This window comes from Lepisma saccharinum, chromosome 1 (assembly GCF_977018435.1).
Source record: "Lepisma saccharinum chromosome 1, izLepSacc3.1, whole genome shotgun sequence".
NCBI lineage: Eukaryota > Metazoa > Arthropoda > Insecta > Zygentoma > Lepismatidae > Lepisma > Lepisma saccharinum.
The window spans coordinates 71,168,030-71,183,099 of record NC_139229.1 but is presented as its reverse complement, the minus strand read 5'-3'; the positions used below and the strand labels follow the sequence as shown (position 1 = coordinate 71,183,099).

Here is a 15,070-nt window from a genome sequence, read left to right as displayed (position 1 = left end):
ATGTTCGTACACATACATTTCCATACATTAGAAGAACTATAACCAACAACTTGCTGGCCCATAACATATATCTACCTGTGTCGCTGGCTTTCTACCTCCGTGATTATAAACAAATGAACAACGAGTGCGGAAACCACGTCACCTAGTCACCAACTATCTGCACTGCGAGCTGTACACTTGCATGCTTCTGTTCTTGGCGCTTTCGAACTGTACTAGGTGACGTAACTTCCGCCAAGACCATACTTCAAGTCTGTACTTTGTACCTTATAGACAGAACATTAGTTATAATAAGGGGCTGGACCCCGTGTAGTGTGACGGGTGCAAAGTAGCATTAGTGCTGACGCACCCAAAATTTTAAATTCAAATTCAAAAGGTTCCGTGCATTGTAAGCTGTTGAAATGGTCTTCACACCAGACACAAATGTATCGCGTTCTATTTCTCGTTGCAAACACTACACAGTTTCTATAGATTTGGTAATGTAAATTTTGTTAGGGACAAGACATGATCGTGTAATTTTGAAGATATATATATATATGTATATATATTTACTTTTGTTGAGTAATATAATTATGGTGTGATTTTTCTCGCCAAATCTAAAGAAAGCAAGTTAATAATTTTAACAACAGATGCGCACAGCATTCAGTTACGAAAAAAACTTCGACGAATTTGAAACTTTCCATGATTGAACTCATTTTTTGGAGTGCCATCTAGTCAGTTGAGTTGTAACTAAATAGAATTTGTCCGGAAAAGATAAGGAGTGTGAATTGATTGAAGTGTGGGATTTCATTTATTGTAAACGTATTAAATAAATTCGGTCACCGATGTAGCGTAATCCTTATTCAAATAGAGTAGGAAAACAAGAGTATAGAACATAACAGCTGTATTTGGAATGATTACTATGGAATGTACAACATTCGAACAACAATACTAACATAAACACCAACTTGATTTGAGGCAGAAATTGAAGATCTCGATGTAAAACATTGGTCAAGCCCAGTTATTGTAGGTATATAGCAGGGTTGTTAAAGGTCCAGGAATTTTAAATAAATTCAATTCCGGTCCAGGAGAGAAAATCAGTAATCGTAAATGGGCTCATTTACCTATTTTCCGAAATGAAACAATACGCAAGTTGGACCGAATTTAAATTGTGCGAGAAAAAATGTTCCTGTTACGAAACCCAATAGAACCCATTGGACCTTAACAAACCTAGTGTAAAGTGTTTCGGGGCGAAAAAAAAAAACAGTCATGTGCAACTATAAATACCCTCTCTACCATTGCAAAAAACGTGACTGCTTTACGAACTTATGGCAAAAAAAGGCCAGGACGTTTTTTTTTGTTTTTGCTTTTTTTTGTCTGAAATGTTACATCTTGGACTTGACCTGTTTTTGCACCGACGCCTTCAATTGTTTTCAACGGTTACACATGTACATCATTCTACTAGCCATGCACTCTACGTTCAAAGTATAACAGACACACACATACATCATTTTTCTTCGCAACACACACACAAATATCACATATATGCACCAGGATTGCACATCATTCAACACAGTTTTGTAAAGCAGCAAGCGTTTGCACAAGCCCGTAATACACAAATCACATCAGCATCCTGTAGACCTGACACGAACAGTCACGTGACCAGGAGAGTAATCCTTCGACTTGACGTACGTTTGGGATCCACAGTAGCTCACCCTGCAGGACAAAAAGTTTAATTCATGATTTAAATAATGGAAAATAGTAAGACTAGGTACCACTGTAATAGTAGTTAGTAGCAATAGTGTAAGTAGCCTATAAGTATACCTACTAGTATACACATGCAGGCAGCCATCAGTAGTACCTAATTGCTACTCGATCCATCAGTACAACTATTTTTCATTCTTTCCGTGCATTTCATACAGTGAGTGTACTGAGATTCATAGTCAAGGTCGCCCGCAGGGAGGGGCCAGGGGGTACTTCCCCCCCCCCTGAGATTTGTGGAAGGTGTTAATGAAATCGAATGGTAAAATTGTAGGATAAGTGCCTACGGTCAGGATAAGTGCCTACAGTCGGAGTTACCGAGAATAAACCTAGGAGGATTTGTTTTAAGCACCTGAAATGACTTGACATAGTACTACGGTGGTTCTGAATATACACATATATTAAAGCACAGATAAATAGACAGTACATCTTGCCCTCTTTCACTCGATCTCTCATTCATACACACATTCCATGGCATATTGTGACAATATGACAATTACAAAGGTTAGATTAATTAATACTTTTACTATATACTCATGCTATTTCTTGGCTACCTTGCCTTTTACAATTTACCGTTTATGGTTTTAAGTATAACGTGAATAATTGTTCTTTGTGCGAACCCCTTTTATCTTTTCTGAAGGTACAAATATATTTCAATGAACTATTGTTTGGCTGTTAACATAAACTCTGATCTATAACGTTGATTAGTCCGCCGGAATGAGGATGTCTAGTTATGCCATAGCACTGATTTAAGTTATGCAATGAATTGATTTACTCAGATTCGCGGTAGATTTGCGTCATCTCTCTCACACACGCACATGGTTGGATCTTACCTTCGCTGCATTCCCTCTGACCTAGATCGGGTGAAAGTGGTCCTACAGTTTTGGAAGACGTCCACACTCCGGTGTTGTACTTCGCGGTTATCCGGGTTGGCGAAAATGGATCCTGGCTTCACTCGTTCGCTTCACGGGTACGTCCATGACGGTACACGTACACTGTCGACTCCATACGACAACTAGCGCAGTAATAGGTCAGTCCTTTGCGGTCACTCGTACGTAGTGATACGTGGCTTGGGCGACGAGACGAACATACGCAATGAGCCATTCACGGTTTCCCATGGACACACATAAAGTTTATCAAATGTTATTAACTTTAGTATTGGCCGTTATGCACTTCGGTATTAACTTTGCTATCAATTGTTATTAACTTCTGCTAACTTAGGACGTTGTTTCGGGCGATTGACACAGGTGGACGTGTCTGGCGTTATTCTCACATAACCACACGTATGTGCATGGATGCGTTGGCGGCGATGGGGAAACGACCCCCTTGGGTCTACTCTGCTCTACTCCATGACTCTAAACACTCACTCGAGTCCAAAAACAAATCCAGACCACGGGTCCGATCGCGACTCGGAGCTAGGTCTCGCGTAGCTCACACTCCGGTGTCGATTCTAGGCAAACTGTGTCTCGCTATTCCGAATCATCCCTTTTATTCAAGATTTGAACGTGGTGACGCTCTAGCCTCTGTGTTTATGTGTATATTTATTGTTTCTGGTGCTTTGACTGTTATCCTCCTATCCTGGTCAACGCTCAGTCCGGTCCTTAACCTCTGGTAGCAGCCCCTCGTGCAGAGATTAGGCTAAATCCTCCGCTATTGTGTTGCACACGTTCAGCAAGGGCTATCTCAACAGGATACCGTCTTCCATTGTATCCAGCGATATATCTTTAATAATTCATACCTCCCGTAGTTCTGTTCTGATTAGGCTGAAATTCTGGAATCTGTACTTTCATGAAGTGATCTTCCGCTGGTTAAAATCTCATCCAATTCGGTCCATTGGTTTAGAAGTTGCTCTTTTCCTGCTATTCCCCATATGAATGCATGTAAATCCGGATTCGGGCGAAAAACGGTGGTCGAGCAAGCTAGCGTTGGCTAAGGCAGTCGCTAGACACCTTTATTCGCGATGGATTTTAATATTACCAATCGTAATTAATTCTTAATAACGGTCAATTAGATCAATTACCTGTTGCTCAATATTTGACCGTTATAACTTTTTTGAGTCACTGTAAATACACCGAATATGTTAGTTTCAAATGTATGTAATTAGAAAAAAACACTAGTAGTAGTAGTAGTGGTTGTGGTAATAATAATAATAATAATAAACACAATATAATAGCAATAATAATAATAATAATAATAAAAGTTTCTATAACTGCCCCCCTGAGAAAGAATCCTGCGGGCGCCCTTGTTCATAGTAATTATATTTTGTTATTAACTTTTGCACCTCGCTCACGGAAAGGTTTTAAAAGTTAGGGAGAAATTTTACTCGTAAAGTTTATGCTGAGACTTCTCACATAAAACTATATTTTTTGGAAGTTTAGGAACTGTAGAAACTGTGGGTTAAATGGTAGAATATGAAAATATAGCCTGGTTCCTGCATTTTACACTAATTTTTTACCTTGGTTATTTATTCTGTTCGAATGCTAGCTAAACGAGGAAAATGTGCAGTAAGGCAGGTCAACGGACCTTACTCCAGACCATGCCCTCTGATCTAAAACCTCGCAGTAGTGTGATAACGACAGCACAAGCTATGTTTGTGTTGAAGAGATTACCCACACAGATAAGAGAGTCCGGACCTTTCACTGCTGTTTTGGTGAGTGAAACTGCATTACATGATAACCTTTAACAAGCGAGGATATAGTTGCATACAGTACTGGCCAAAAGAGTGTCAACTTTTGGTTTTTTTGCTGTAACTGAGGTATTTATTGCAAGAATTACACAATATTTGCACCAAAACATCTTCAAATGGATTACAGTCGACTGATAACCGAGTGGTTCGACAAACTGTGAAATGGTCTACAAAAGAACAAATATATGTAAATAGAAAAAAATACACGCCATCGACCATAAAGAAATACTGCACTTCAGTTCACCGGGAAAGGTCAAAACTGGTGTTGATCAACACAAAATTAACAAACAGCATCTAGTACTTTGTGGCAAAGCCTTTGGCGTCAATAACTGCTTGGCAACGACGTGGCATGGAGTCGATAAGGTTGTGGATAAAAGAGATTGGTATCTTCTTCCATTCCTCCTCCAACTGAGCAAACTTCTCATCAACATTTCGTGCTCTCTTCCTTGCCAGACAACGCTCCAACTCCTTCCACATGTGCTCAATCGGATTGAGATCCGGGGATTGGCTGGGCCACTCGAGAACATTAACGCGACGACGGCGGAACCAGTTGCTGATGTGCTTGGATGTGTGTTTTGGGTCGTTATCTTGTTGGAGGGTGAAGTTACGGCCAAGGGTTTGGAGAACAAATGGTCTCATTGTGTTCTCCAGTATGTCTTCGTACTGGAAACGGTCCATAATACCATTGATTCGGCATAGTGGGCCGACGCCATTGACAGTGATACACCCCCACACCATCACACATCCCCCTCCATGCTTGACTGTGGGAAGTTGAAACTTGGGATCAAATCTCTGGCCGACAGGACGTTTAATCCACACTATTCCGTCTGTTCCAAAGAGGCAATACTTTGATTCATCACTCCAGACCACATCTTTCCATTCTCTCCTGGTCCACGCCAGATGAGCCTTTGCCCATGCAAGTCTGGCCTTCTTATTCTTCGCCGAAATCAGCGGTTTCTTAACAGGCCGACGTCCATTGAGACCGGCCGCTTGGAGACGACGTCTGATGGTCCTTCCAGATGGCGACGGGGTGGTTGGGAATAATAGCTCCCGAGCAATGTCGGCTGACGTCAGTCTGGGGTTGCTTCTGCTGATGCGGAGGATGGTCCTGTCGACGTGTCTTGACGTGATCCTGGGTCGTCCTATATGGAATTCCTCCACAACACCTCCCTGTTGCTTCCACCGCTTCAGAAATTTCGATACTGCACTTCTAGTGATTCTAAACTGTGTTGCCAGTTCCTGCAGTGTTCGCCCTTGTGCGCGTCCGTTAGATTCTTTCTCCATGTCCGGAGACAAATTGGTGCATCCACGGCGAGCACCCATACTCTGCAAACATAGAAATGTGTCATGCTGAACACAAATTGGACAATGTCTGGTACACATTGTTACAATCATTAACCACCATGGATAGGTACAATAGTAATTTTTTGGCGGGTTTTGTAATTCCTTAATATTATGGTGGAAATGGTACACTTCGACCAAAGTACATGCGTTGAACATCAGAAACATCCTCAACAACATATCATTCGACGTTCATCCTCATCGGATAACATTGGAAAGAGGTATGCATAAAAAAACAAAAAAAAAAACACGAAGTTGACACTCTTTTGGCCAGTACTGTATGTAGAGAGACCTTGATTTCTCGCAAATGCGATATCACAGAGACAAAGAAAAAAAAGTTAGTTGCTGTAAAAGAAGTGTATGGAATGACATGTTCTGAACGATTTATCATGCATTGAAAATCGCTAAATTACGAATTTGGCATAAATTGTGGCCTTTTCCGTGAATTTTGTGCTTGTACAACGAAAAAAACCGCGAAAATCCATCAATCTAGTGTCTTAGCTTAAAACATGAAATTTGCCATATTTACGCATGTGTAATTCGATACCATTGTACAGTGGTTCGGATCTCAGTTTAAACTGTAGGTCCAGTCCAGATTAGCCTATCTCTGCATAACGTGGCCTTAAAACAACAATTCAACTTCAAAACCCGAGCACCATTCTACCATTCACATACCAGAATCTATGCCAGAATACAACTAATTTTGCTGTTTTTTTTTAATAGTGGATTTTTTTACCTGTTTCCATCCTGGTCCAGAAACTGTATTTGGCCGAAATGCATCACTTGTTGCCCCTGCTTCGTCCACCCATTGTAGGGCTTGTACAGCACAGTGGCTGAGAGATCGGGGGAAGCCAGTAGCTCCGAGAATGACGCTGAAACGGCTTCCACGGTGGACAAAACCTTTCCTGGACGAATTTCCTGGTAATCGCTGTTGGAAAAACAATAATTATTACATTTGCAGGTTTCAGATTATAAAGCTTAGCAGAATTTAAAGTTCTGCATCAGTTTTCAGTGTACGCTATGTGAGCGCCAATGTGGATTTCTGGTTTGTAAACTATAACTTTCAAATCAATCAAAATCGATTAAGTATTTCTATTCCCTTTAAGGTATTATAGGTGGGTTTCAGGATGCGATTAGCCATGTGTTGCCATGAAATAAGGCGACCTTCTGGTTGAAACAGCGAATACTGCACAATGTATCATCGCAAAAAAGGTTCAAATCTCCAGGCAGTCCGCTTGAATTCTTTGTGCTTCCAAGAACTTGCCTCAATCATGGCTGCTCGAAGCCACAATTCAGCAGTTTATGACGTAACACTTAACACTGAATATCCCCCCTTTACCCCAAGCTACCAAAATGTTCCTAAAGCATCCCCCAATTGTCTCATTGTCACCATGTTAAACCATAGAAGCATCCCTCCAGCTAACTCTAAGGCTCGACCAATCATCCTCCTAGGTCAGTGGTTCTCACCCTTTGTGAGCCCGCGACCTGGTAAATTCGTCTTTAAAAGTTGATGCCCTGATCCCAACAAATTTACTCGCAAGTAGCTTTCTAATTTATTTAATTAAAAATGATATACGTAAATTAATGTCTACCCTAATTAATCAGAATATTTCCACTACAATATATTAATGAAAATTGCCCTTCTGTCAACCTCGAAATTTGGAGACAGGAAGCAACGCGCCCTCTGACGCGAACACATTTCCTCTTATCGTTGGAGAAGGCAGACGAAAGGTCATATTTCCAGGTGGTTGCCACCTCAGTAGTGTGATTGGTGCTATTATAAACCCGAGAAAGTATGAACCCCCCTCAGGCAGATTTGCCTACACTTAAAACTAGCTCAACATGCCCATATGAGCTTTTTGCTCAAGTGTGGAACTCTGTCTAATCCAAGATTTTTGTAAAAATGCCCTCGGGAATTTCCCGGGAAAGTATGACCCCCCTCAGATTGATTTGCCTACACTTACAAAATCTACATCTGCCAGATTTTTGTCCATAAGCTTGTTAAAAATATGCTCCTCTTGATATTTTTTTTGGCTACACTTAAAACTAGGCCAAACGTATTAACACACACACACACACACACATATTTACTTCCGGTTTAAGTTCAATTGGGCACCAGGCTCAACTTGCATATCTAGTACTAAAACAATGTAATTCTTCGAGAATTGCTCTGTGACTCTCTCATTTCTTACATCATAAACATATGATTTTTCACCTATGAGAATAACACTACATATAGTGTCATCAGGGAGTGTATCGTGGAATTCACAGATAATTTTAATGTTTGTCCTGTCATTAACCACATCTTGTTTCCTTTTTGAAGTGTTGATGACAAACATGGGTCTCTGTGCTTTGAATTCATCTGGTGTGTAATACATGTCAGTATTGCCAGTAGTGACCCTTTTGTATGCTGTAAATGCTTCATATAATTTAAGGAAATCATCCTTGGACATGTCTAAATTATAATTTTCTCTAGGAAATACCTCATTTCTGCCATTTTTAAGATATATGTTCTTGATGTTGCAGTTATCAAATCTACTTGAATTTTTTTCCTGATTATTGTGTCTTCCAGTCTGAAACAGTACCACCACAAAATCTGGCATGTCATATTGTATACTGGAGAATGAATTTGTAGCATCAAACTCATAATAAGTACCAGCGGCAGGCTTCTGTACACATTGATATGTATAAAATTGTAAAGGTACTTGTGGATTTTTTATTATATCTGCTTTGTATTTAAGAGCATAACTGGCTTCATATTCAACAACCGGGATTCTTAGCTCCATAGTCTGAATAATGCACTTGCCTTCATCAGGTAGGGTATTAGGCAGAGCTTCCCCTGTAGGGTTTAATGTACTGTACCTCATCAAAGCATTATTATCATTGGCAGCTCTTCTAAATAATTCTTAAACCACCCTTCCACATAATATCTTTGTAATCTGAGAAGAATCCTGGCAACAGGCGCATGGGGAACAGCACTGTGTGGCTTTTATATATAATTTTATCACCAGCCTCAAATCCACCTATTTTGTAGTAAGAAGCCTCGGTCTTGGATAATTTTAGTGTGGCCAAAGCTGTGGAGGTAATGCCGGGGTAATCCACTCTGTTCATAACAACACCATGCTTTCTGATCTCAATTTCAGAGAACAGATGCGGCACAAAATTGTCTACCAATCTTATATTTGAATTTGCCGGATAATCTGTTCCATCGAGCTTTACAACATCAAATTTGATGTACAGATCTGCTCTGTGGGGGTGTATAAAGCCATCCCCTACATCAAGATCAACCTCAATTTCTGTGTTGGGTTGATTTAAATTTGCAAATGTCCTCCTGTTTGGGGGGAATGATTGTAGCTCATAACTCTCAATATTTTCCATTTTTTTGTATGTATTTTTATTTAAATATTAATCTCTATGATAGCAGTTGTTGTGGCTCCAGCAAAATCAACTATTTCTTCTTTTTCATTAGTGACCATCAACTCAATATAATCTATTCTGTTATGGCACACAGGAAAATATAATGTTGGTGATGGAGTGTAGATGATGGGCTCCATAAATTCAGAGTTAGGTTTGAATGTTTCAATGATGCCAGTTTGTTTGCGAGTGCCTATGCCATTTGATTTGGTGATCATACCCTCAGCCACATTACAGTGAATATTTAGAGTCTCTATGGCTAAGAATTTAGGTATATTAATAGCAGTGTGTTTGATGGCTGGTTCAAGTTTTGTGTTGTTCTCAAAGCCTAACAGCTCTCCTATAGTACCCAGATCCACTGTTTCTGTAGCAGATACAATCTCTACTCTGTGAGTGACAGAATTTTGAGTTAATACTATACCTCTGGGTAATTGAGCATTTAAAGTGGACAGATTATACTGCCCTGGAGTGATGACAATTTTTTGATCCCCTACTGCAATTTTGTTGTTGTGGTGTGTAATATTAGGGATCAAGTACATGCCATAAAATGCTCTGAGAGCTATTGTTTTGGGATACACTATATCATCATGTAATTTGAGTTTCAATATTGAATTTTGGCTGGTGAGATGGAATACCCCCATGATGTTTTAAATACCACAAGGCTTTTTGAAAATCTTCAATTGATGGTTTATTTATTTGAGACAGATATCTAAGAACAGATAAACACAAATGTCCACAATTAACATCTTTGAAGTTTTGAACACGGGCATTATTGTAATAAAGATTAGCTGATTTTAGATATTTTATTAAATTTTCAGGTGGAACACCTCCAAATGAATCAAACACAAATGCCTCATTTTTTAAATATTTAAGATAACAGATCCAGTGAGTGCCCTGATTTTTGTACTTATCCAAATTAACAATGCCACACTCTTTGTTGAGTGGTTGCTCTGGCAAAGAATCAGACATGTACACACCTCTAAAATTTTTGATGCCCAGTGGCTTGATTAAAGCTTCAATATCTTGGTTTGTAAGCGGCTCTTGTTTTTTTTAAACTTATTCATGGCTCTCTTAACACCTTTGCCTTGCTTCTCCATGGCCAGGTTATGGCGCTTCAATTCATCTAATTCTGCCCTATTCTTCTTGGCATCTATTACTGTTTTTGCTATGGCAGCTGATCCCCCAGCCAAGCTCCCCACAAGCCCCAAGTGCTGCTAAGATGGCCGGGATAGTAAATATGAGACCCCCCACATGTGATTTTTTTCTAGATTGTTGTAATTTTTTTTAATTGGGGGGTACTAAGCAACAATTTCATTCCATGGCCCTTTGCAAGACAAGAATTTTTTTTTTCCGCTGCTTTTTGGTTAAAAGGCTATCAATAGTTTTAAGAGATTTAAGACCTGCATAAGGTATTTGATACATAACACCCTTGGCCTTCATTCTAGGTTTATTATATATATATTCACAACACCCACCCCAGTTTTTGTTTGGTGTTCATAGCTATGGTGGTCCCCAATGCTGCTATTTTTTCACTTAAAGAAGCATCTTTGCTTACAAATCTACCAAATGCAGCCTCTTCTAATTTCTTGTCTGCAACATGTCTCTTGTCAAGATCAGAATGTGTGTTGTATGCTATGTCATGGTCTCTACAAGCAGCATCTAGGGGATTAACACCAGGATCACCTCTGTTTAATCTATGGTCCAATTTTGTGCCTGGACCACAATACTGATAGCCTGGAATATGTAGTTCAAATGGCAGCTTGCTTATAATGTCATTAACCAACCCCCGACCCTCAGAAATATTCCAAAATTTAGGTGGTAGAGTATTAATAATTTTTATAAGATATCCAATCCCCTTAGTGTCATTCACTATAAAATTAGACAATTTTGTGCTTATCATGTCCATAATTCCAACCTTTTCATTGTAAAAATTGTGGTTGCCAGCATTTTCCTCCCCAGCTATCACCAATAACCTATCTACAAGTTTCCTGACATCATCAACCCAGACAAATTCTTTAGGCAGGGTGTTGTATTGTTTGATTCCACTGCCAGTCTTGATCTGTGACCATATGGGCTTGATTAAGTTGTTGTATTTTGCTCCACTGCTAGACTTGACTCTTTTTTGTGTGGGATCATTGTTCTGGTATAGAGCATCTGATTTTATTAATATTTCTTTGTAATGCTCATAATCTTGATCTGTATAGCTGCCAGGCCTTTTCCTAGTCATCAGTTCCCACAATCCAGGTGTGCCAGGATATTTAACAAAACCACCTTTTTCTCCAAGATGAGATTCTGAATATACAATGAGATCATCTCCCATAAATGTTACTCTGAAATTGCCAATTCTATGTATGATGCTACCATCACGCTCTGTGTCAGCATATAAGCCAAAGACCTCATCTTTGTTGTCTTTAGGTGTGCTTAAATATTTTTGAGCAAGAAGACCCAATTCAATAGGATCCTGAGTAGCTTCAATTCTTCGAGGAGCAACAGGACTAGGTGTATGAATACTGGAAAGTGGGGTGATTGGATAATCTAATATGTTCCTAGCAGCTACAGGTACAAGCTCTGTGATCAAATTTTGATTTTGCTCTGTAACAGTTTTGATATTTTTACCTAATTCACTAATAGCATCAATAATAGGCTGTTCTGTTTGTTTGTGTTGTTCATAAATTCCTCGGTTCTGTGATTTCCATCCCTTAAATCTTTTTACAAGATAATCTCTTAATTTAAGATCATCAATGATTGGCCTTTTCATGGTTATTTATATATGATTCAATGTCTAGAAAATTGCTAATTTTATTTCTATATTTACCACTATTGGGTTTTCTTGTCATATCAATTGTGACAAACCCATAACTGTCCTGGTTCCAGCACCTACTGCAAAACTTGGAAAAATCATTGTAGCTCAAGTCCCCACCTACATATTCATCATGTATGTGTTTGAGGTTGGTATGATCTTGATGAAACACACATGTAAAATTGCTGTTGTCTCGGATCAGCTGCTTCGGTATTTTAGAAAAAGTCTGTGCCAGGTAGAAGCAATCAATGTTTTTGTGTCGGCCCTGTGTAAAGAAATTTCTAACCTTGTTTTGATTATCCAGTATAATGTCATCAAACACAACAACAGAATTATCGAGACATTCATGGAGTGGCTTAACATCTGATTCAAAAGTGGCAATATCCAATCCATCATATAGCTTCATCAGCTGCTGATATTTTAATTGTTCCAAGCTCTTAGAGATAACATACAAGTGCCTGTTTTTCCAGTCTAACCAGTTGGGTGCCAATAAAAAATTATCAATCATTAGTGTAGTTTTACCACGAGCTGATGGCCCAACAATAAGACATCTAATATTATCAGGCAGCAACTTGCCATTTCTCTTAATCTGCTGTTCAGGTTCTGGCAGCCTTTTTATAACATCCCAGGTGCTCATATTATCACTTTGTCTGCATCGATCCAGCTGTGTTCTGGAAGTCCTAGCCATTTGACAAGTAACTTGTTGCCTTTTCTGCGGATGATTTTTTCTATGAGATATGTGTCAGGCTGTTTAGTTTTAGCCAGTCAATAAAACATTACTCGAGTTACAGTGATCTCAAAGCCTCAATTGTAGAGAGATTCAACAAAACCCTAAAAAATCTTATGTATAAACAATTTACACTTCAAGGTAATTATAAATGGCTTAATATTATTCCAGAACTTCTACATAAATATAACAACTCGGTCCATTCCACAATCAACATGAAACCCTCTGAAGTAACTTCATCTGATGAGCAAAAAATGATCAGGACTGTTTATTATCCTAGATACCAGCCAACAACAAGAAAGGCCAAATACAAGGTGGGTGATCAAGTAAGAATCAGCAAATATAAGCACTTATTCAAAAGAGGCTTTACAAGAAACTGGAGCACTGAATTATTTACAGTGGTTCAAGTTAAACCTGGGACCCTTAACACATATATAATAAAAGATCACCGAGGAGAAATTCTCAAAGGCAGGTTTTATGAAGAAGAACTCAGCAAAACTAAACAGCCTGACACATATCTCATAGAAAAAATCATCCGCAGAAAAGGCAACAAGTTACTTGTCAAATGGCTAGGACTTCCAGAACACAGCTGGATCGATGCAGACAAAGTGATAATATGAGCACCTGGGATGTTATAAAAAGGCTGCCAGAACCTGAACAGCAGATTAAGAGAAATGGCAAGTTGCTGCCTGATAATATTAGATGTCTTATTGTTGGGCCATCAGCTCGTGGTAAAACTACACTAATGATTGATAATTTTTTATTGGCACCCAACTGGTTAGACTGGAAAAACAGGCACTTGTATGTTTTCTCTAAGAGCTTGGAACAATTAAAATATCAGCAGCTGATGAAGCTATATGATGGATTAGATATTGCCACTTTTGAATCAGATGTTAAGCCACTCCATGAATGTCTCGATAATTCTGTTGTTGTGTTTGATGACATTATACTGGATAATCAAAACAAGGTTAGAAATTTCTTTACACAGGGCCGACACAAAAACATTGATTGCTTCTACCTGGCACAGACTTTTTCTAAAATACCGAAGCAGCTGATCCGAGACAACAGCAATTTTACATGTGTGTTTCATCAAGATCATACCAACCTCAAACACATACATGATGAATATGTAGGTGGGGACTTGAGCTACAATGATTTTTCCAAGTTTTGCAGTAGGTGCTGGAACCAGGACAGTTATGGGTTTGTCACAATTGATATGACAAGAAAACCCAATAGTGGTAAATATAGAAATAAAATTAGCAATTTTCTAGACATTGAAACATATATAAATAACCATGAAAAGGCCAATCATTGATGATCTTAAATTAAGAGATTATCTTGTAAAAAGATTTAAGGGATGGAAATCACAGAACCGAGGAATTTATGAACAACACAAACAAACAGAACAGCCTATTATTGATGCTATTAGTGAATTAGGTAAAAATATCAAAACTGTTACAGAGCAAAATCAAAATTTGATCACAGAGCTTGTACCTGTAGCTGCTAGGAACATATTAGATTATCCAATCACCCCACTTTCCAGTATTCATACACCTAGTCCTGTTGCTCCTCGAAGAATTGAAGCTACTCAGGATCCTATTGAATTGGGGTCTCTTGCTCAAAAATATTTAAGCACGACCTAAAGACAACAAAAGATGAGGTCTTTGGCTTATATGCTGACACAGAGCGTGATGGTAGCATCATACATAGAATTGGCAATTTCAGAGTAACATTTATGGGAGATGATCTCATTGTATATTCAGAATCTCATCTTGGAGAAAAAGGTGGTTTTGTTAAATATCCTGCACAACCCTGGATTGTGGGGAACTGATGACTAGGAAAAGCCTGGGCAGCTATACAGATCAAGATTATGAGCATTACAAAGAAATATTAATAAAATCAGATGCTCTATACCAGAACAATGATCCCACACAAAAAGAGTCAAGTCTAGCAGTGGAGCAAAATACAACAACTTAATCAAGCCATATGGTCACAGATCAAGACTGGCAGTGGAATCAAACATACAACACCCTGCCTAAAGAATTTGTCTGGGTTGATGATGTCAGGAAACTTGTAGATAGGTTATTGGTGATAGCTGGGGGAGGAAAATGCTGGGCAACCACAATTTTTACAATGAAAAGGTTGGAATTATGGACATGATAAGCACAAAATTGTCTAATTTTATATAGTGAATGGACACTAAGGGGATTGGATATCTTATAAAAATTATTAATACTCTACCACCTAAATTTTGGAATATTTCTGAGGGGTCGGGGGTTGGTTAATGACATTATAAGCAAGCTGCCATTTTGAACTACATATTTCCAGGCTATCAGTATTGTGGTCCAGGCACAAAATGTGGACC

The 15,070-nt window shown here is 38.9% G+C and overlaps 1 protein-coding gene across 3 annotated transcripts in view; it reads right to left on the bottom strand.

The window, feature by feature from the left end:
• Positions 1–865: 865 nt before the first annotated feature.
• LOC145996373 (inactive pancreatic lipase-related protein 1-like) overlaps positions 866–15,070 on the bottom strand; it is a 102,536-nt gene continuing 88,331 nt past the window's right edge. For all 3 annotated transcript variants that reach the window (XM_083132809.1, XM_083132810.1, XM_083132805.1), the window contains 2 exons: positions 6,501–6,692; positions 866–1,692 (listed from right to left, as the gene is read on the bottom strand). In XM_083132809.1, coding sequence (XP_082988935.1) covers positions 1,602–1,692; positions 6,501–6,692 — 283 coding nt within the window. In that variant the 3' untranslated portion in view covers positions 866–1,601. The remainder of the gene's footprint in view (positions 1,693–6,500; positions 6,693–15,070) is intronic.